The 24,498-nt window shown below is 39.9% G+C and overlaps 1 protein-coding gene across 1 annotated transcript in view; it reads left to right on the top strand.

Moving 5' to 3' along the window:
- Positions 1–24,498, top strand: part of calr3a (calreticulin 3a) — a 42,498-nt gene that overhangs the window by 4,213 nt on the left and 13,787 nt on the right. The window contains exons 2-5 of the mRNA XM_043720791.1: positions 11,978–12,079; positions 19,877–20,080; positions 20,664–20,758; positions 23,474–23,683. Of these exons, the coding sequence (XP_043576726.1) occupies positions 11,978–12,079; positions 19,877–20,080; positions 20,664–20,758; positions 23,474–23,683 (611 nt within the window). The remainder of the gene's footprint in view (positions 1–11,977; positions 12,080–19,876; positions 20,081–20,663; positions 20,759–23,473; positions 23,684–24,498) is intronic.

Genomic DNA, 24,498 nt, shown 5'->3' with positions numbered 1-24,498 from the left:
AAATTTGAAGGTTACAGTTTAAATGTGGTTTTAATGTGATGAAAAAGCACTGTTGAATTGTACATCTCTATGACTCTAACTCTAACTGAAGCCTAAGCAGGGTACAAATTTGCTTTTATTTTCAAAGAGTATTTTCTTACATTTTTGATCTTGTCAAAATAGTAGTAAGAATGAGAAGTTGTAAATCTCCTAGTATAGGTCCTTCCCTTCTGTTCAGCTATTTCAGACCATCATATCTGCACCAGCTCTTCAAATGAGCAATTCAGTTCCATTTTCCTATCATCTGTAATCCTGCTTATTATTCTTTTTCAAATAACAACCTTATTTCCTTTTTGAATGTTCCAGTTGAACCTGTCTCCACCATACACTCTGGCAGTCATTCCAGACCTTAATGATTTGCTGCTTAAAAAAGGTTTTTACTCATTTGGTTTTGTCAAGTACCTTCATTCTTGCCCTCCTGTTCTTGATCCATTCGTGAGTGGGAATGTTTGTTTTTTCCTCCAGACCCCTCATTATTTTGAATACCTCAAACAAATCTCCCCTCAGCTTTCTTTTCTCAGGAAAATGAGTCCCAATTTTTCCAATCTATCTTCATAACTGAAATTCTTCATCCCTAGAAACATTCTTATAAATGTCTTCTGTACTCTTTCCATTGCCTTCATATCTTTCTGAAAGAGTTGTGCCCAGAACCAGGTACAATTTTCCAGTTGATGTCAAACTATTTTACATGAGTTCGATATCACCTTCACATTGTCATAGTGTCTGTCCAGGGAGTTGCCAGGGTAGAACTTTATCGTATCGTATCGTTTAATTTCCATACCACTTGTGATCAGTCAACAACAGGTGTAGGATTTAAGAAGCAAAATAAAATTGCTGTTTCTTGGCTGAGGTAGAGTTTGCTTCTAGTTAGTTCTGGGGTTGGAAAGTGAGCACGGCAACATGATTGTTTCAAAATTTTTTAATGAGTTCTTGGCATGTTTCCCAGACTGACATTGCTCATTTCAACAATGCATTATCAGGAGTATCTTGGATGTCCCCCCTCAAGAGATAAATACTTTACTGGTTAAAAAGCACACACCTGTGCATTTCCAGCTCTTCTGTGTGTTGGCTTTCAGAACAGCAGCTCAGTTTCCATAGAATCCCTACAGCATTGAAATAGGCCATTTGGCCCATTGAGTCCACATGATCCTCCAAAGAGCATCCCACCCAGATGACACCACCACCGTCCTATCTCTGTAAATCTGTTCCCATGACTAATCCACCTAGCCTGTACATGCCTGGGGACACTCTGCAGTGTAGCATGTCCAGTCCACCTAACCCACACATCTTTGGGTTGAGGGAGGAAACCCATGAAGAAATGGGGACAATGTCTGTGGACTCTGCACAGTCGCCCAAAGGAGGAGTCAAACCCGGTCCCTGGCATTGTGAGGCACCATGCCGCCCAAGATGAGAGAGTTGTGTGTCTTAATACAGATGAAGTTGTAAAATTTTGGACTATTCTGTATTTAAAACCCTTGCTAGCAGTTATTGAAGGAGCCCTGCATACAACAGAGATAGCAAAGAAATTAAGTAATCTTAGAGCAGAAGACAGTGAAGAAGGTTACCTCAGATTACAACGGGATCTTGATCAGATGGGCCAATGGGCTAAGGAGTGGCAGATGGAGTTTAATTCAGATAAATGCGAGGTGCTGCATTTTAGGAAAGCAAATCTTAGCAGAACTTATACACTTAATGGTAAGGTCCTAGGGAGTGTTGCTTAATAAAAAGACCTTGGAGTGCAGATTCATAGCTCCTTGAAAGTGGAGTCGCAGGTAGATAGGATAGTGAAGATGGTGTTTGGTATGCTTTCCTCTTATTGGTCAGAGCATTGAGTACAGGAGTTGGGAGGTCATGTTGCGGCTGGACAGGACATTGGTTAGGCCACTGTTGGAATATTGTGTGCAATTCTGGTCTCTTCCTATCGGAAGGATGTTATGAAACTTGAAAGGGTTCAGAACAGAATTAAAAGGATGTTGCCAGGGTTGGAGGATTTGAGCTATAGGAAGAGGTTGAACAGGCTGGGACTGTTTTCCTGGAGCATAGGAGGCTGAGGGGTGACCTTATGGAGGTTTTTAAAATCATGAGGGGTATGGATAGGATAAATAGACACAGTCTCTTCCCTGGGGTGAGGAAGTCCAGAACTACAGGACATAGGTTTAGGGTGAGAGGGGAAAGATATAAAAGAGACCTAAGGGGCAACGTTTTCACACAGAGGGTGGTACGTGTATGGAATGAGCTGACGGAGGATGTGGTGGAGGCTGGTACAATTGCAACATTTAAAGGGCATCTGGATGGTTATATGAATAGGAAGGGTTTGGAAGGATATGGGCCGTGTGCTGGCAGGTGGGACTAAATTGAGTTGGAATATCTGGTCGGCATGGACAAGTTGGACCAAAGGGTCAGTTTCTGTGCTGTACATCTCTGTCTCTATAAGAAGTTGGATAAAAGCAGTTCTATAATAGGTAGTAAACAGCAAAAATGTCTTTTCAATAAATAAAAACCAAAAATACAGGGAATGCTGAGCACATGAGGCAGCATCTGTGAACACAGAGTTAATGTTTCAACTTGATGAACTTTGACAGAACTGGATAAAATTGGATACTGGGAATTAAGCCCTTACAGAAGTAGAGAAGGGTGTAGGAAAGGGGAGATGGTCAACAAAGTAGAAATGATCGGATCCAGCAGCAACTGTGAAGAGGAATAAACCAAGTTAATGTTACAAATTAGTAGCCTCTGATCAAAATTCTGTGAATGGGATTAGCTGAATCATTATCAGTTTTGGTCAAATATGTCTGATATTCAAAATGCAGGACAAATCCAAACCAGCCAATTACCACCTCATCAGACTACTCTCGAGCATCAGTAAAGTGATGAAAGGTTTCATCAACCATGTTAAACAGCACCCGCTCAACAACAACCTGCTCAGTGAAGCCCAGTTTGAGTTTTGATCCGAGTGGTGCTGGAAAAGAACAGCAGGTCAGGCAGCATCCGAGGAGCAGGAATGCTGCCTGACCTGCTGTGCTTTTCCAGCACCGCTCTGATCTAAACTCTGGTTTCCAGCATCTATAGTCCTCACTTTTGCCCAGTTTGAGTTTTTTGTCTGGGCCACTCAGCTTCTGACCTCAATTACAGCCTTGGTTCAAACATCGAGGAAAGAACTGAATTCCACAGGTGAAAGTAATAGTCCTTGACATCACGACCACATATCATTGAGTGTGGCATCAAAGAGTCTAACATAACTGGAATCAGGGGGCAAACTCTCTGCTGGTTGGAGTTATACTTGACACAGGGAAGATGGTTGAGTTTGCTGGAGGTCAGTCATCTCCATTCCAGAACATCTCTGCAAGAGTTGTTCAGGGTAATGTTCCAGGCCCAACCATCTTCAGCAGCTTGTTCAATGACCTTCGCTCCATCATAAAATCAGAAGTGGGGATGTTCACTGTTTGCACAACTCTTCATACTGAAGCAATCCTGTTCAAATCCAACAAGATCCAGACCATATTCTGGTTTGGGCTGACAAATGGTAAGTAACATTAGTGCTATACAAATGCCAGGCAATGACCATCTCCAATAAGATAGTTGGGCAACAGGAGACAGAGTGATAGTGGAAGGGAGCTTCTCAAAATGGAGAGCTATGGCCATTGGTGTCCCACAGGGATCTGTGCTGAGACCACTGTTGTTTGTGATATACATATATGATTTGGAGGAAGGTATAGGTTGCCTCATCAGCAAGTTTGAGATGACACTAAGATTGGTGGAGTAACTGATAGTGAAAGGGACTGTCAGAGAATATAGATAGATAGTTTGGAGAGTTGGGCAGAGAAATTGCAGACGGAGTTCAATCTGGACAAATGTGAAGTGATGCATTTTGGAAGATCCAATTCAAGAACAAGCTATACAGTAAATGGAAAAGTCCACGGGAAAATTGAAATATAGAGAGATCTGAGTGTTCAGGTCCATTGTTCCCTGAAGATGGGAACGCAGGTCAGTAGAGTGGTCAAGAAGGTATAACTGCATGCTTTCCTTGATTGGACAGGGTACTGAGTACAAGAGTTGGCAGGTCATGTTACAGTTGTATAAGGCATTGGTTTGACCACATTTGGAATACTGTGTACAGTTCTGGTCGCCACATCACCAAAACGATGTGGATGCTTTGGAGAGGGTGCAGAAGAGGTTCACCAGGATGTTGCCTGGTATGGAGGGTGCTAACTATGAAGAGGTTGAGTAGATTAGGATTATTTTTATTAAAAGGATGAAGGTTGAGGGAGAAATGATTGAGGCCTACAAAATCATGAGGGGTATACAGGGTGGATAGCAAAAGCCTTTTCCCAGAGTGGGGGACTCAATTACTAGGGGTCACGAGTTCAAGGTGAGAGGGGAAAGGTTTAGGGGAGATACACATGGAAAGTTCTTTATGCGAGGGTGGTGGGTGCCTGGAACGTGTTGCCAGAGGAAGGTGGTAGGGGTGGGAACGATAGTGTCATTTAAGATGTATCTAGACAGGTACATGAATGGGCAGGGAGCAAAGGGATACAGATCCTTAGAAAATAGGCAGCGGGTTTAGGCAGAGGATACAGATCGGCACAGGTTTGGAGGACCGAAGGGCCTGTTCTTCTGCTGTAATGTTCTTTGTAAGGCATTCACCATTGTGAGCTAATACTTTGCGTCAGTATTCACAAAAGAGAAGAAATTGGTAGAGGATGAACTTAACTCTGTCATAGGAAACAGAGCGTAGCAGTGGAAGGATGCTTTTCGGAATGGAGGGTCATGGCTAGTGGTATTCTACAGGGATCAGTGTATTTGATTTCTTTTTTTCCTGAGGTTCTTACACACTTGATGCAACTGCAAACGCCAACTTCTATGAACAAGCAACCAAATTTAATAAATACAGTACAGTACAAGCTTTGGAGAAACCTTGAACCCACCTTGCAGAGCTTATGGGGTCGTGGCAAAAGCTCTCCCTGAACAAGCTTTGGAGAATCCCTGATCACTCTTTGCCATGCTGTTGAAGTGTGTCCAGGGAAGCTCCCTCTGAAAAAAGGCAACAGTCCTTCCTTTATACAAAATCTTTACGTCAGTCAGTAATACTCACAAGACAACCCCCATTCACTCCCTCGCAGTCACATGCCATTTATGATACAATGCCGTGACCACTTTCCCTCCAGAGACACAATGCAAATCATCCCTTAATGGTCAAATCTTTTCCAAATTGTTTTTTGTAACTACAGGGAGTAGTCAAATTCCAACTATAATGTTCTTATTGTTTTTCATCACCTAAATCATCCCAATGGCATGGGATGGGAACCTCCCACATTCCACCGTCTGTTTCCATGCTGTACATCTCTGTGACTCTATAAGACAAAGACACACTACCCTACCCCCGGGGCATTCAATATTTTGCAGATCTGCAGAGCCGATTAACTCTTTAATATCACAAGTGTTGGGACCTCTGCTGTCTGTGATCTACATAAATGATTTGGAGGAAAACTTAGCTGGTCTATTTAGGAAGTTAGTGGATGATACAAAGATCAGTGGAGTTGTGGATAGTGAGGAGGATTGTCAGAGGATACAGCAGGATATAGATCAGTTGGAGGCATGGGCAGAAAAATGGCAGATGGAGTTTAATCTGGACAAATGTGAGGTGATACATTTTGAAAGGTCAGGTGCAGGTGGAAATTAGCGTCGTAGTGTCCTACAGCATGGAGACAGGCCCTTTGGCTCAAACTGGTCCATGCCGACCAAAACGTCCATCAACGCCAACCCCATTTTCCTGTACTCGGCCCATATCCTTCTCAACGTTTCCGATCCAAGTGTTTTTCCAAATGCCTTTTAAATGTTGTTAATGCCTGCCTCAACCACTTCCACTTGCAGCTCATTCCATGTGTGTACCACCTTCTGTGCAAAAAAATAAGTTGCTCCTCAGGTTCCCCTTCTTCTTATTTTTGCCCCCCGCCCCCCAAACAAAAGCCTTAAACTGATGTATTTGATTTCCCAACCCTGGGAAAAAGACTGAGTACATTCACCCCACCCATGCCTCTCATGATCTTATACACTTCTATAAGAACCTTCCAGAGCAGCATACCATGTTGAACCTTATCAAAGGCCTTACTGAAATTCCATATAGACTCTTGTCTACCGTCCTACCCTCCAACCATCTTGGTTACTTCATTGAAGAATTGTGAGGCATGATCTCCCATGCATAAAGCCATGTTGACTACTCCTAATCAAACCCTGTCTTTCCAAATGCATGTGTATCTTATCTCAGAATCTTCTAAGCAACATATCCAAATCTAAGTGTTTTCATACACAAGGTGTTGAGTTCCTGGAATGTGCTGCGAGAGGGGATGGGTGGAAACTACATTCAAGAAGCACCTAATGAATACATGAATAGGAAGGGAATTTAGGGATACGGATCCTGTAAGCGAAGACTGTTTTAATATGGAAGAGCAAAATGGTATGTGCAGGCTTGGAGGGCTGAAGGGTTTGTTCCTGTGCTGTTTTGTTCTTTTGTTGTTGTTTTATCGCTGAATCCCCCACTATCCACATGATGGGGCATTACCGTGGATTAGAAACTCAACTGGACTTGCCATATAAATACAGTGGCTATAAGAGCAGGTCAGAGGCAAGAACTACTGCAGTAGCTAAATCACCTCCTAGCCCAAATGACTGTCCCTCATCTGCAAGGCACAAGTTAGGATTGTGAAGGAATATTCCTCACTTGCCTGGATAGGTGCAGCTCCATTAACATTCAAGAAGCTTGACACCATCCAGGACAAAGAAACCTCCTTCCACAATCGATGCTCAGTAGCAGCATTGTGTTCTATCTGCATAATACACTGTAGAAATTAACCAAAGATCCTCAGACAGCAGCTTCCAAACCCACAACTCCTTCCATCTAGAAGGGCAAACGCAGCAGATAAATGGGAGCACCACTCACCATCCTGACTTGGAAATATATCTGTGTTCCTTCACTGTCGCTGGATCAAATCCTGGAATTCTCTCCCTTAGGTCATTGTGGGAAACCTCCAGCACACATGAACTGCAGTAATTCAAGAACACAGTTCACCAGTGCCACCTTGAGGCCAACTAGGGATGGATGACAAATGCTGGCCCAGCCAGTGACATTCCCATAAGAGAATAAAAATATCGGTTATCCAAATAAATGAAAGCTGAAGCTACGATCTGAAATTGTTCGATACATTGAGTCTGAAAATCTATAAGATGCCTAATAGTAAAATGAGATGCTATTCCTAAAGCTTAAATTGAACTTCACTAAAAGTGTCGGAAGCTTTGGACAGAGGTCAGTTTGGAAGTCCTGCTTTCCTTTCTCTTTGGCTTATCCCATATTAATATGTTGCCTAAACGGTGCTTTATTACGGTGGGAGTGGGGTGGAGAGACGGAATTATAGATAGCATAAACTTAGGGTCACCCTTGTGGGTGCCATGCTTTTACATTTTGCAAAGCAGTCATTCCCTCTGTTCTTGGTTTATCCTCTGTCTTCACCCCCCCATCCCACTCTGCATAGTGGAGACCACAATGAAGATAGCAAACACAATACTGTAACATATTAAACTGAAAGAAGCACAAGTAACTCACTGTTTTGTCTGAAAGGAGTATTCAGTGCCCTGAATGCTGGGGAAGGAGTATGTAATAGAGTACTGTAAAGTAACTTCAGTGCTCATGTGCATAGCAGCTGTATCCAATCATGCCTTGAGGCTTTAGGGGAAGAGGAGAGAAAATGTGTCTATTTAAAGAAAATGAGCAATACTGAAGAATATAAATTAATTGATTCTTCTTGCCACGACTGGCATTCTGCCTCAACTCTATTTTGCACCTGCTTCTAATAGTCTCTTGATACCCTGAGAGACCAAAACGTTCAGCAATTTTAGGATTGTATATACAGTACGCAATGATGGAGCATTCACACTCTCTGGAGTAGGGATTTCCAAAGTTTAACCATCTTTGACTGAAGAAATTTCTCAACTCAATCCGAAATGATCAACATCTTATCTTGACACATGAGCCTGCTGTTCTCGAATTCCCAGCTAGAAATCCATCCTCAATATTTACTGTCAAGCTGTTTCAGAATCTGGTGTGCTTCAAATATGTCAACTCACGTTCCTCGAAACTTGAGAACACGTTAGGCCCAGTTTGCCCATTTCTTATCATGGAGAACTCTGTCGTCACAGAAATTAATCTAGTGAGTCTACACTCACGAAAGAGGAAAAATCTGCCTTAAACATGGAAACCAAAATGCACACTGTAAAGTGCTATACAATTGCTGCTTGTTCTTGCACTCAAATTCTCCTGTAATAAGAGCCAACGTGCTGTTGCTTTCCTAATTGCTTTGTTTTGTGTAAATACATTTGTTGTTTTCCTTCTAAGGGTATAGACAAGTCTTTCTGAACATTAACACACATCTCTCTATATTGTACTGTCTGCTCTCACTCAGGCTAACCTGTCTGTATATCTTTGCAGTCTCATGTTGCCTGGCCTCTTCATAGCTGACAATCTTACCAGCTGTGTTTTGGGCAGCAAACTTGGATGTGTTAATCTGAATGCCTATTGTAAATAACGAAGGCTGAAGCACACAGTTTTTTCAGCACTGTACAAATTGCAGCTTGTCAGCTTGAAGATGCCCTGTTGTTCCTACTCTTTGGTAGATTGAACAGGAAGCAATCTTCTCTACAGTGTGCAAACATTTGGCCCAACAAGTCCACATCAACCCTCAAGAGTATCACATCCATACCCATTCCCAGACCCTTTACTCTAAATTTCCCCTGCCTAATGCACCTAACCTACAAGTTCTTATGGGCATTTTTTAGCATGGCCAATTAACCTATCCTGCACATCTTTGTGAGGAAACTGGAGCACCCAGAAGAAACCCATGCAGACACAGGGAGGATGTACAAATTCCACACAGTTAGTCACCTGAGGCTAGAATCAAACCTGGGTCTCTGGTACTGTGAGGCCACTCAGCCATCCGTTCATGTTCACATATTATTCCACCCCCTTTATCTTTATCTGTAACAATTTTATCTTTTTTGGAGGGGAGTTGGTAAGAAAAAGTACCTTTTTAGTGACACTTGTTATGTACTTGTTACTGTGTTTAAACACAGTTTTCCTATTGTAAAACTATGTTGTTCCATCCTTTTAATAGTAGATTGCAACATTTTCCCTAGTGACTGCCCTGTCTTCTCTCTTTTCTGAATGGTTATATTACATTTGCTAACTTCCAATCAGCTGGGACAAATATAGGGAATTTTGAAAATTCATAATTGTGCCCACTATCTTTGCAGTTACCGCTAATAGAAATCACATTGTAAGCCATTATATCCTGAGGGTTTGCCTGCTATTATTTACTGAAGTTTCTCCAATACTTTTGAATACCCAAGTTCTTTGATCTTAAGTGACTTGGTATCCCTCAATTTCTGGCATGTAATTTATACCTTCTACTGTCAAGGTAGACACAAATAGTTGTTCAGAGTGTGGTGCTGGAAAAGCAAGGCAGGTCAGGCAGCATCTAAGGAGCAGGAAAATCAATGTTTTGGGCAAAAGCCCTTCATCAGCCCTTATGAAGGGCATTTGCCCAAAAAGTCGATTGTCCTGCTCCTTGGATGCTGCCTGACCTGCTTTGCTTTTCCGGCACCCCACACTCGACTCTAATCTCCAGCATCTGCAGTACTCACTTTCGCCTAGAAATAGTTGCTCAACCTATCTGGCATTTCTTCACTTCAAATATCTGATTTATTTTGTCTCTGCCTCTCTGGGACCAGTGCTTAGTTTAGCTATTATACCCCTTTCTCACATACTTCTAAAAGCTTCTGTAATGTTTTCATATTACAGGCAATATTACTTTTATCCTTTTTCCTTTTGATATTAACTTCTGTTGGCTCATTGCTGGTTTCTACAACACCTGCAATTTTCAAGCTGGCTACTTCTCCTTGCAACATCGTAAACCTCTTCTTTTTAATTTGATGCTATCTTCAGCACCCTTAGAGAGCCATAAATCAATAAAGTGATTCTCAGGAAGAGATTGAGATTACTACATGAATCTAAGTCTAAAATAGGTTTGTTCCGATATGGTTCCTCAACCTTTTGTTTCAAGGAACGGTCACCTGAAATATTTGACAAACTCCTCTTCGAGACTGTTGATGTGAATTTGGTTAGTTCAGCCAGTATAAAGATTTGAAGTCCCCATGATTATTACATTCTTTCTTACAAGCTCCAAAGATATATTGTTAATCCATTAGACAGAGTATTAAACAAGTGTTGAAGAAGCCAATAAAATGAGCCCTTTTAAAAATAAGTTCCTAGTCTGTTTATATTCTATTTCTGATCACCTGAGTCAAAATCCTTTCTCCTATATTTATGCCATCATTTACCATCAGGAGAACACTTTCCCTTTTTCCATTCTGTCTATATTATTGAAATTAGTATACCTTGGAATAGTTATTGCTGAACAATGCTTATTTTATAACCAGAACCTACCCAGCGTGTTCTGTTGCTGGTCCCTAGTCTGGATAACTGAGGAGGGTTCACGACAGCAAGATGCTTTAACTGTCAAACCATCGCCAAATGAAAACACAACAATGATGGATGATGTGAAGGTTATGAACCAGCCTTGTGGTAATTCCATCTAAAACTTGGAGAGAGGTTGGGGAACCAAAAGGGAAAGGAAGGGTGGCCACTTTGTAATCATGTCTGATTAAGGAAATTAGATCGAAATCATTATCTCTATATTTGTGCTGCTTATTTTGTCTTATTTTAATGTTTTTTGTGAAGAGCTTTTAACTTTACTTTTTTAATTCCATTTTTTGCATAAGTCTTGTTAATGCACTATTTCTATCAAATTCTGTTTCTCCCTGACTTGCTCTGCTTGTTTTTACCCAAATCTACTGCGACGTTTTTGCCTCAGCTTTTCTATTTCGATTTATGAATTTTCTTTTCACCTAAAACTCTTTCCCCATCCCAGTTTTTAGTTTAAACCTCTATCCATAGTTGTAGTTCTATAATCTCCGCACAGTTTTTAAGTGGAACTCATCCCCACGGAAGCAGTTCCTTCTTTCCTGAGTACAGGTTCCTGCACTCCATGAATTAAAATCTCCTCTTTACTTAGTTCTTTGCAGCATAAATTAAGCATCAAATTCTTTAATCTGCTTGACTCTATCCCAACTGGCATGTAGCTCTGATATGAGTTTAGAAATTACTTTTGAAGTTTTGCATTTCACTTTGGACCCGACTCCTCAAACTTTCTCCTATAATACCGTACTGTCTCCTATAGTTATTGTATTCTTTTTCATGCTTCTTCTTCCACTCCTCCACGTGAATGACTTCCAGTACAATGTTGCCAAGGTGAGTTTGCCCATCACCTGACTGAGCCAATATTTATTCCCTTGTTCACCAGAATTAAGAGCAAACCATCTGGTCATTATCTCAAAGAAAACGAGGCAACTGGAAATCTGAAACAAAAAAGAATTGCTGAAAAATCTCAGCATGTCTGGCAACATCTTTGGAGAGAAATATGAGTTAATGTTTTGGGTCCACTGGCCCTTCAGAACTGAAGAACCCTTTGAAGAAGGGTCACTGGACCCAAACCTTTAACACTTATTTCTCTTCACAGATGCTGTCAGACATGCTGAGATTTACCAGTAATCTCTGTTGTTGGTTATTATCTCACTTCTGTTTGATCTTGCTAGGTGCAAGACTGCTGCATGTCATATGCTTTTAAGATACTTTATTGACTGTAGTGTGCTTTGATCATGAATGGCAACATATCAGTGAGAGTATTCCATCATCCATCCAGCCATCCTTTCTTTCTTTACCCGAATTTGTGAATGTAACTTTGTTCTGAAATTTAGATCTGTGGAAGCATGTGACTAGCAGATTGATAAATTATTTATTGATTTCTCTGCCACCACCCATTTCTGATTTCAGATGCCTGGGAGAGCCGATGGGTTGAATCCAAACATAAATCGGACTATGGCAAATTCAAACTAACAGCTGGAAAATTTTATGGAGATCTGGAGAAAGACAAAGGTAAGTTACCCTTCAAGTTTGAAGAAGTTAAACATTTTCTATAGGGCTTCACTGCTTAATCAAATCTGGTTAATTTGATTTGGAAACAAGAGCTTTGACTTTATTTCATAATTACTTCTAGATCCTTGAATTAATGCTGCAGGTTGTGTGTATATAAAATTCATGGCAATGCCTCTTTAAAGTGAACTCCTGACTTTTCTTGTTAATATATAAGAACTTTTCAAATGTATAGATTTTGTTTCTTTCTGTCCTTTCAATTTGTAAAGTCAATGAAACACTGAGGTACTGCTCTAGTAGAATCCTGTTACTATTTTGTGCTATTCTTTGTTTTACCCTGACCATAAATTAGGAGGCTATATTATAATTTGGGGAGAGCTTCTCTGTGTATTTGATGCGCTTTCTTTCTCTTGTGCTTGTGCTCTCTTTTTAAACCAGTTTCGGCACCACTGCTGCCACTCTAGCGGAGAATGGGCAATGTAGAACAGGAATCAAATGTTGGATTTGATTTGAATGACTCTATTTGAATGACTTTCATATTGGATCAATTTAGAGTTCCAATTTCCTTTGCTACTTCTCATTGTGCTATGCTAGATGAGACTAGGTTTGCTTCTTGCTCTTAGATCTGTTAGTATTGTTCTCTAAACATCTCTACAGCAGACTGTGTCTATTCTGATCTACCTTCAAGCCATGTGATTTCCTTGTTCTCTGACCATCTTGTGATAAATATGTATTATATTTAATATTTTTTTAAAGGTGAAAGTGGTTTGGAGATTGACCTAAATACAACACTTTCTAGGAAGGCATGTGACTTCAGTCTGTTGCCTGGGAGATCCATATGGTGTTAATGGATAAAATGGTTATACTGTTGTGCTTATGACAGAGTGAACACATTAAGGCTTTAACTTAGTTTTGACTTAAGAACAGAACATTCAAGCTCTCGAATCCAGTGATTTGATTCAGCACTGTTTTGATGTCCATGTTGGATCTAGTTGGGTGAGGAATGTGCACGGATGTGGACGTGACTGTGTGTATCCCTGTGCGTCAGTGTCCCTGGCCTTTACAGCCAATGTCTCCATACAGTTTTATTCTTACTGTTTGATTATCTGTTATGACAGACCTTTGATTTTTACTCTCAAATATGCTTGATGAATTTCTGAAAGAATGTTGTTTAAGTCAGCTACACGTGCAACTTCAGAATAGGAAGTTTTTAGGGGAACTGGGAGCTCATTTATGTATATTTGCATTTTTAACTCCTATAAATGGGCTGAACACCAGAAATCCAGTTTCATATGTTAAACAGGTGTCTCCAACTATCTTGTTCTTGATGTTTGTCAGCTTTTATATATCACTGTTTGTATAGTATTTAGCTGTTTGGTTGTTATGTCTTCATATAGCGTTTAGCTTTGTGTTTTGTACATTGAATGAAAAAGTCTTGAGGATTTTTTTTTTTAAGTTCTGCTTTTTTGTGATGTAGGGTATGTGAAAGAGAATTTTGGTTTAGAATTTGGATTTTGAATTAGTGGCATGTGGGTTGTATGAAGAAGTTTAATAATTGACTTGTCAGAGTTTTTGGAGCTATGATTTCAAGCCAGTATGCCTCAGAGAGCAGTTACTGTGGCCCATCTGGAGTCACGGTGTGAATTTGTTTGTATTGTGAGTTTGTGATCAGAGAGAGCAAACATAGTAGCAAGCTAATGCCTTTTCAATTTCAGAACAATCCAGAAATAATGTTCTCGATTGGGGATAATTGCATAGATTGGGAAGGTTTTAAAGGCAGTTCACAAGACCTAACTGGGGTCAAATGTAAGAACTTTCCCCGAAGAATGCTTTATTTTGTAAATCAAGGAAAAGACTATCAAACACTCAAGGCTGTGTGTATATCATTTGATCTTTTAGAGAAGGGAACTCTCTCTAGTTTGAGAATTTTATTCATGGAATCCTTACAGTGCAGAAGGACACCATTCGCTCCATCAAGTCCACATTGATCCTCTAAAAAGCACCGTGTAATAATGTTGGAATAGATAGGGATTCTGTTCTGTGTTTTTTTGTTTCAAAATCTTTCAAACTGTGTTTGCTCCCTTTATCTTCCTTTTTGTTATGGTTCTGTTCGCCGAGCTGGAAATATTTGTTGAAAACGTTTCGGGAATCCTTACAGTGCAGAAGGACACCATTCGCTCCATCAAGTCCACATTGATCCTCTAAAAAGCACCGTGTAATAATGTTGGAATAGATAGGGATTCTGTTCTGTGTTTTTTGTTTCAAAATCTTTCAAACTGTGTTATATGTAAATTACTTGGTTTGCTACCTTTATCTTCCTTTTTGTTGTGGTTCTGTTCGCCGAGCTGGAAATATTTGTTGCAAACGTTTCATCCCCTGTCTAGGTGACATCCTCAGTGCTTGGGAGCCTCCTATGAAGGGCTTCTGTGGTGTTTCCTCCGGCATTTATAGTGGCCTGTACCTGCCGCTTCTGGTTGTCAGTTTCAGCTGTCCGCTGTAGTGGCCGGTATATTGGGTCCAGGTCGATGAGTTTGTTGATGGAGTTTGTGTTATAAATTCCTTTTTGTGTTATAAATTTCTGTTTTGTCATTAAAAACTAAATTTGCTGCATCATGGTGATATTTCATTGAAATATAGCACATGTTAAACCAAAACAAAAATCTATTAAGCCAGAGTCTGGAATCAGGCTTGTCCATGAATAACATTAGCTGGGAATATAATATCTTCACTGTCTTATCCTTATCACCTTTTTTATTAAAAGATTTGTAGATCTGTTTATGACAAACTGTCTATGTAAACTTAATGTTATATGATAATCAAATCTTTCTGTCTGTGGGGGACAGCATTTTTCATGCAGGATTTATTGGAAATATTTAGGGGAAAAACAGTGCGATTTAGAAAATCGCCACTGAATTATGCATGTCACACTGCCTGAACTATTCCTAACCCTCTTAACCCCCTTTCATCTGTATATTTGGTCTTAGTGTCCCAGTATATGATGTAGCAGAGCTGTTTGCATGATCACGATGGAGTTCACATACTGATGATGTGAACTCCCTTGCGCACCAGACTGTCTCATGGTATGAGAGCAATAAACTAAACTCCCTCACCACCTGATTATTAAAAAGTGAGCCGTGTAACCTTACTGGTGTTTTACATTTGCTAATGGTTTTGTTGCCAAACCAGTGGTTAAATGTTATTGGTAAGTATTTTTCTTCCTCTCATGTGAGGTTCTAATTAACACCCGAAATGTACTGTAAGGCAGCACTACTCACTAATGTTAGGGAAGATGATTTATGTACAGAACAACACATCTGCTTTCAGGTTACTTCTACTAAATTGTCCAACATGAACAATGAGTGACAAAATGACAATGGGAATATTGCAATTTGCAGTTGCTGCGCAGGAAGTCATTTAGTCCATTCCTATTGTCCTAGTGCGCAATCTTGCGCTCTCTTTGCCAATAAGCCTTTAGTTTTTCTTAAGCAAACTATCCAATTCATTTTCGAAAGCCAAAATGAAATTTGCCTCCACACACTCAGGCAGTACATTTCAGATCCTAACCTTGCTGTATTTTGTTTTAAAGTTTTTCCTCATGTCTTGAATGATTTTTCTTCTTATTTTAAAATAGATGTCCTCTTGTAACTGACTGTACTGCAAATGGGAGTGGTTTCCCTCTGAATTCTATCCAGACCTCTTATGATTTTGAACAAGTCTGTTAAATCTTCTCTCACTGCTTCTCTTCCTTTAAAGAGATCAGCCTAACATCTGTAATCTAACCTCATAACTGGAGTACCTTATCACTGGAACCGTTCTCACTAAAGATTTATGCAGCCTGTAGGACAACTGATTTTCTCTTAATGAGCTAGTGTCTCCACTATATTTAAAGAAACCTGTTGGAAGGCAGAGCAGTGACTCACCAACTTATTTCCATGAATAGCTAAATGAGGAAGATCTCTGACTTGATGCTCAATTCTCAGCTGGCTTCATCTCCAATGTCAGTGAAAGGATTCTAGTTGACCTCTGTGTCGTTGACATAAGAAAGAAGAAAATGAACTAGATTTCCCACTCCTGAATTTTGTTTAAACCTGTCACTTATACTGGGGTTGTGTGAGCAATATCATTGATTCTTAACAACGATCTGAAATATCAAGTGGTCACTCCAACTTTCACCATTACAGTGGTTCAAGAAGATGGCTCACCACTATCTTCTCAAAGACAGCTAGGCAATGTCAGTGACAGTCATTTTCTAAAAATACATGTTTTGGGTGATATAGACTTTATTGCCACTTTCACCCTTTCTCATCCACATCTCTAGTTAATTAGTTTAAGAATGCTCTTTTGAGATTTGAGTGAATCCCTAGAGTAGTATCAAGGCAGTAAGAGTATATTTAAGAGGGAAATCAGGAGGGCAAAAAGGGGACATGAAGTAGCTTTGGCAAATAGGGTTAAGGAGAAGCCAAAGGGATAACTAGGGAGAGATTATGTGTGAAACCGCAGGAGACAGCAACACTGATCGAGTATTTTGCATCAGTGTTTCTCCACTTTACAGAGGAGATGATGCTGGACAACTTAAAACACATAAAGGTGGATAAATCCCTGGGACCTGATCAGGTGTACCCCAGAGCTCTGTGGGAAACTAGGCCCCTTGCTGAGATAGTTGTATCATTTAGGAGCCACGCGTGAGGTGCTGGAAGACTGAAGGTTGGCTAACATGATGCCACTATTTAAGAAAGGCGATAAGGAAAAGCCAGGGAACTATAGACTGGTAAGCCTGACATTGGTGGTAGCCAAGTTGTTGGAGGGAATCCAGAGGGACAAGATTTACACGTATTTAGAAAGACATGGTCTGATTAGGGATACTAACAATGGCTTTGTGTGTGGGAAGTCCTATCTCAGTAACTTGATTGAGTTTTTTTGATGTAACAGAGGATTGAGGGTAAAGCAGTGGTTGTAATCTATGTGGACTTCAGTAAGGTGATCAACAAGTGTCCTCATTGCAGACTGACAGCAAGGTTAGATCACATAGAATACAAGAGAAGTAGCCATTTGCATACAGAACTGACTCGAAGGTAGAATACACTAGTGGTGGAGGGTTGCTTTTCAGACTGAAGCTTGTGATTGGTGTGCCACAAGGATTGGTGCAGGCTCCACTGCTTTTTGTCATTTATATAAATGATTTCAATGTGAATATAGGAGATATGGTTAATAAGTTTGAAGATGGAGCAGAGGTGTAGTGGACAGTGAAGAAGGTTACCTCAGTACAGTGAGATCTTGATCAGATTACTGAGGAGTGGCAGATGGAGTTTAATTTAGATAAATGTGAGGTGTTGCATTTTGGAAAGGCAGATTAGGGCAGGATTACACACTTAATGGTAAGCTCCTGAGGAGTGTTGCTGAACAAAGAGACATTGGAGTGCAGGTTCATTGTTCTTTGAAAATGGAGTCCAAGGTACATAGAATAGTGAAGACGGTATTTGGTATACTTTCCTTTATTGGTGAGAACACGGAGTATAAGAGTTGGGAGGTCATGTTGCAGCTGTACAGGACATTTGTTAGGACACTTTCGGAGTACTTCGTTCCGTTCTACTCTCTCTGCTATAGGAATGATGTTGTGAAACTTGAAAGAGTTCAGAAAAGATTTACAAGGATGTTGCTGTGGTTGAGCTATAGGGAGAGGCTGAGTAGGCTGTGGCTATGTTCCATGGAGCATTGGAGGCTGAGCGGTGACCTCCTAAAGGTTTATAAAATCATGAGATAAATAGGGTGAATAGACAAGGTGTTTTCCCTGATGTGAGAGAGTCCAAAACTAGAGAGCATAGGTTTAAGGTGAGAGGGGAAAGATTTAAAAGGGATCTGAGGGGCAATCTTTTCACGTTTAGGATGGGGGCATATATGGAATGAGTTGCCAAAGAGAGTGGAGGAGGCTGGTATAATTACAAAATTTAAAAGGCATCTGGATGGGTATATGAATAGAAAGGGTTTTGAAGGATATGGGCCAAATGCTGGCAAATGTGACTAGATTAACTTAGAATATCTGGTTGGCATGGACGAGTTGGATTGAAGGGTCTGTTTCAAAGATGTACATCGCTATGACTCTACTCATTCAAGAATAAAAATTGAATGAGGAGGTGCTAAATATCTGTACAATGTACTCCAGACATGATTTTAATGAAGGAATAAGCTTTTTTTTAAAACAATGCAAAATACTGATTTATGTTTACAAACTTCTGGAACAAAAAAGCCCTGGGAATAATATTTTGATGAATTATTCCCATCCTTCATTTTGGTGTTCCCAAAGAAAGCAAACGTTTTAAGAATACGTGAAATAGGCATTTTTCAAGCCTGCCCCACCATTCAGTTGCATTCTTGTTGATCTGTATCTGAACCTCATTTTCACACCTGTTATATTTCTTTGCAAGATCACCAGCTTAATTCCTCTAATGTAGTAGTTTTCCAAGTTTTCTATAAATGTGACATTTTAGAATTATTCACTCATGGGATGTGAGCATCATTAGTTGGCCAGCATTTATTGTCTGGCCCTCATTGCTCTTAAGTGGTCCTCTGGATAAACCCAGAATGCCATTCGGTGGGGGGAGTTCCAGGGTTTTGGTGCAGTGACACTGAAGGAACAATGATATATTTCCAAGTTTAGGTTGGTGACTAACTTAAGTGTTTGATGTGAAATAAATACAGCAAGAATCCACAATTGTGGGGTTGTGGTCATGAGCAAATCAAACTAGATACTTAGTTATAGGCAATAACTGCAGGATAATAAATTATCCTTTTCATGGGAGTGGGTGTCGCTGGTAAGGGCAGCATTTGTTGCCTGTCGCATGCTTCTACATATAAACTTATCACCCAAAACACTTTGCAGATTGGTGGGGTCACAACTACATTTTCCATTGAATATTTGCAAAACTGGAATATTTTCGCTAGGCAGTTACTTTTTTACTCCGTCTCTTATCTTAATATCAAATTCAAATTTTATCAATTCACTCCAAGCTCATTGTAATGGCATCCACTGCATTTTCAAACTGACAGATTTAAATAACGTTCTCTCTTCTTTTCTCCTGTGTATTTTGAGCACTGAGAGCAAATGTTTCCCAGTCTACAGTACCACCATCAATATGCTGTAAGTCAGCAAACAGGGGATAAAAATCTGACGTGTGATGACAGACCGGAAATCAACGACCATCAGGATCCCTCCAGAGTCTTGTCATAGACCCTCAACTTCAGCAACTCTTGTTTAGACATCCAGATTGTGGAGATGGCCACTGTGTCAAGGTGGCACTGTCCAATTACCACTCACTGTGATATACACACTGGGTAGAAGAAAGCCAGCATATCTTTGATTCTCTCCATATTGAAAATTGCCTTTCATCTTCAGGACTAATGTCTACATGTTCTCTCTGCCTGAATTTGAAATTTTGACCAGTGTCCAGTGCAGTTATATTTGTGTATCATTCCTGATGTGAATTTCTGCCTGAGAGGCATTGGAGCAGTTATCCTTTTAAAGTTCTTTTGAGACTGGAGCAGATTAGTTTGCTTGTGGATAGCCTGATCTAATTTAGTGTATAATATGTGAATGTGAGTACAGCTGCTTTGTTCACTTGTATAGATATCATTAGAGACAATCTGAACCCACTGCCTATTCCTATTCTCTGTACTATTGTGCTGTACCGATCCCATGTTGATCTACTGTCCTTGTTACTGCTGGTTTCTGATGTATAACTTTAACACATATCATTGTACAATTAGTTGTTCTGTGAATGTCTAAAAGGCTTCAATTCTTTCCAGGTATCCAGACCAGCAAGGACGCTAGGTTTTACGCCCTTTCAGCAAGATTTGAGCCATTCAGCAATGAGGGGAAAAATCTAGTGATTCAGTTCACTGTGAAACATGAGCAGAAGATAGATTGTGGTGGTGGCTATATTAAACTCTTCCCAGCTGATGTGGATCAGGATGCCATTCATGGAGAATCTGAATATTATCTCATGTTTGGTGAGTTCACTGAGTGGTTAGTGTCAAAGTACATTGTTAAGACATTATATCTGATTATGAACTGATTTCCTTCATAAATTTTTTTAAAATGCAGCATTTAGATTATAATCAAATTAGATGGCTGGCTAGTGACATGCTGTTTGAGTTCTCCCTGCGTGCTGTGACATCTGGTTTACTTTCTAGTTAGTTGGCCATTACTGTGCTTTGCCACAGTTCATTTGGCATCCAAAGATTCAATGAATTCAGTACTGATCTATGGGTACTGCAAATTACTTAATACCTGAAGCACTCAGCATATGGAACACTCTCTCTGCACATAGGATGAACATGATAGGCCGAAAAGTTTCCTTCAATTCCATTATGGCTACATGTGATGCACTCGTTTACAGTATACTGACTGCAGCATTCTTCTGTGTTCCCAATACAGAGATCACCATGCGCATGTTTTAAGCTCCACATAAATATGACAACTAGATATATATGGGATTCCATGTCTTAGAAATTGGTCATACTGTTTAAAGATTAATCTGATTAATCAAATTAAACTTCAACTGAAAAGATACCTGTTTCAATTGTAACGTAGGTCCTGATATTTGTGGATACTCAACAAAGAAAGTACACGTAATTATCAACTACAAAGGCAAGAACCATCTCATCAAGAAAGATATTAAATGCAAGGTGTGTATCAATCTCTTATAGAAAAAGTCACATTATCCAATACTATGTCAACTGGAATCTTAATTTATCCTCTGCAACCTTTTTGAGACTTGTGATTTAACACCTTTTTCTAATTTAGTTTTCTCATTGTCAAGAACAGTGTATCCTAATGAATCAAGGATATAATCTTGATTACTTATACAAATTCGAATGCCTTTGTAGTTTCCGAAGACCTTTGATCATACATGGTTGTGGTTTTTGCATTAAAACTGCAGCAGCATTCCAATATTTCAACTCCCTTGGGATATCATAAAGCTCTTTACCATATTAAAGTACAATAATGGTATTCCTTCTGTTAACAGGTATTTTTGACTTGCTGCCCACACTCATACGCACCAAGTACATACTGCTTAAACAAATCTTCATTATATGGTACTCGCACCATAGAAAAGGCATGCCGAAGTGAAATGATGTGGAATAATGAAAATGAAGACTGAGTCAAACAAGATTAGCAGGGCTAGCCAAATGATTGGATGAGAATTGAGTTTTAAGCAGAATCTAAAACTGAGAAAGGGAAGTGAAGAGTTTGAAGGAATGCAAAAGTAGGTTCTCTGATACTGAAGGCCCAACTGCAAATGAAGGGGATGAACTGACCAAGAGATTAGAGTCAGACAAGGAGAGTTTGCTGGATTGCAATTCATCAAACTGTTTGGACATTTCATGATAATCTGCATGTCATGTGGGACTTGTGCCTTGTAGGTAGAAAGCACTGTCATAATGCCACAGGAGCTCGATTGTTGAACTACAAGTTTTGAAACACAAATTTCATTGAATTATGAAAAGTTGCAGGCCTTAGCAGAGCATTACAGTGAGTTGGTACTTTGCATTTTATGTAGGTGATGAGCTATAACCTCCCACTCATTCATCCTTATTTATGATCTGAAGTGTGTTGGGGTTTTTTCCTGTATATGCAGAAGTGCTTTTAAACATAACTGGCTTCTTTCTCCCCTCTAACCACCAAATCACCTGTGGTATTTTTTTCCTATATCCAAAAGTGTTATCACACACAACTGATTTTTTTTTTCATCGCACTGCTGCCTCACAGTGCCAGAGACCTGGGTTCATTTCCCACCTCAGGTGACTGACTATGTGGAGTTTGCACATTCTCCCCGTGTCTGCGTGGGTTTCCTCCGGGTGCTCCGGTTTCCTCCCACAGTCCAAAAATGTGCAGGTTAGGTGAATTGGCCATGCTAAATTGCCCGTAGTGATAGGTAAAGGAGTGAAATGTAAGGGAATGGGTCTGGGTGGGTTGTGCATCGGTGCGGACTTGTTGGGCCGAAGGGCCTGTTTCAACACTGTTAAGTAATCTGATAACCCAAATCACTGGTATTTTTATTTCTATCTGTTAACCACAACCACCAGTAAATCACCCATGTTTCCAATTCAATAATCTACATGCAAATCTTACTAAGAGCTATGTAAACCATCAAAGGTGAAGAATGTGATTGTGTATTAATTGGATGCAGATGGTCGGCATTACCTCTGAGTTCACTTGAGCCCAATAACAGTCTGAGACCAACTCTCTTTATTGGGTTAGGAGCGACAATCCCTCTGGTCCTGTCTGTTTAGAGAAAATGTTGGTGAGATGGTATATACTTGTAATATGTACCTCCTATATACATAAGATTGACTTGGAAACCCTGCAGCCTTGGGACTCAATGTTGACTTCAATAATTTTAGAACCTGAATATCATCCTCTATATCTTCTACCCACCCCCACACTCCTGGCCTTGTCATGACGTGGGCTGCTTTTAGCACTGCCAATTCGACCTACTCAAGGTCTCCATTATCAGCTTTTCTTTCTCCCTGACTTGCCATTATCTTTCTTTCTCGCTCGCTCTCTATCTACTGTCTCTCTTGCGCTCTGTGTTCTATCTCCAACAATTTGCTGACTCTTCCCCTCTTTTTCTCCTCCCACCCTGTATCCATGTCTTCTTTTATACTACTTTTTCCTAGGTACTAATAGTTCTGAAGAAGGGTCATTGCACCTGAAATGATAACTATGCTTTCACTCTACAAATGCTGCCAAATATGCGGAATTTCTCCAGCAATTTGTTTTTCTTCAAAGTTGCTTGTACTGCCCTTCACCAACTTTATTTTTCTGGCTTAAAACTAAGCAGAGGGGGGTAAATTGAAGATGGTGGTGGTGGTGGTGGTGGGGGGGAGGGGAAGAGAGAGAATTCCCCTCTTGTGTTGGGACAATGGGGTTTTCCACCTGGGAGCTTGATCAAGAAACAATATGTGAACTGGGAAACATATGAATTAAAAATGTTCAGAGCGTTTCAAATAGGCAGCAAAAGTCATGGGGAATGGGATGTTTTATTTTATAATCTCCATTAAACAGAGAGATAAAAAGTATCTTGTGTCGGAAAAGACAGACTAAAGGGAATGCCATACCTGAAAATTAATTTACTGAAAAGCTTCATTTTTAAAACCTAATCTATTTTCATTAATTTTCTATGCACTTTTCCAATGGCAATTCTCTGTGTAGTTCTTTTGCACTTGTCCCATATTCTTAACAGAATTGTGGCTCCTCCCCTGTAGGGGGTTTACAAGTACAGATATAGTGGCATGGTGCTGTCATACTGCAGTATGGTGCGATCGACTGTTGGGCTTTAAATTCACTTGCGTGACCCCTTACAAGTGGGATGAGATTATTTATTATTCTTTTTGCAGGATGATGAGTTGACCCACCTCTACACGCTGATCGTTAAACCTGATCAGACATATGAAGTTAAGGTTGACAACGCAAAAGTGGAGTCTGGTAAGCTGGAAGATGATTGGGATTTTCTGCCACCAAAGAAGATCAAGGACCCTGAGGTATCCAAGCCAGAGGACTGGGATGACCGAGAGACAATCGATGATGTTGATGATAAAAAGCCAGAGGTGAGATTAGAACTGTTACCCTTGGTCTCCCTGTGATCATTGAAAACGTGACCAATGGTGGATATGTGTACACATGCTGCTGATGAAAAATAACTTGGTTATTTGTGAATTTTTTTTAATATAGTGATATAATTCATTACCATAAACTCCGAGCATTGTTCATGTTGGCAAAGCCATTGAGAGGGGATATGCAAGTTGAGATTTCCAGAATAATGCTGCACCTCCTATTGGCAGAACCAAGAACAATGTAGACATTAAAAATTCATATTTGATAACTTGTTATTAACTGTGATAAATTTACAATAATCTCTTCAGGAAAAAAGACTTAACCAATGTCCCAGTTTAACTGGGCAGAGTGCACCGCTAATCATGTACTATTGTTCCACAAGACTTTAAAAAATGTGTAAAGTCCTGATGAGAGCACCAAAATGACTAACTTGTATAACTGACTTCTACTCAGGATAAAAACAATTCACACCAAAAATAACCACATATTGTAACATGCTCTATTTTATCAAGAGCAGTCAAAATTAGTTATTTCTAATTTATGCAACTTAAACTATATCCCTTCAAACCCTATCCTGCAATCGACATTCACTCATTCTGTCTCTCATACACGCGTGCACGTAATCATGATAAACACAAGTGGTGTATACTGTATATGGGTGAAAAAGAATACATCACCATGTAAATTAAATTCTAAAAATAAAAATCCAGACCACTAGGTGTAAAGTTATTTTCCTCGCAGTTGTTTTGATTTTTGCGATAATGATTGTCCTGAATGCATTATTTCTTCTAAGCTCTTTTTTTGTTTT

This window comes from Chiloscyllium plagiosum, chromosome 31 (assembly GCF_004010195.1).
Source record: "Chiloscyllium plagiosum isolate BGI_BamShark_2017 chromosome 31, ASM401019v2, whole genome shotgun sequence".
NCBI lineage: Eukaryota > Metazoa > Chordata > Chondrichthyes > Orectolobiformes > Hemiscylliidae > Chiloscyllium > Chiloscyllium plagiosum.
This window is presented reverse-complemented; position numbering and strand designations above follow the sequence as displayed.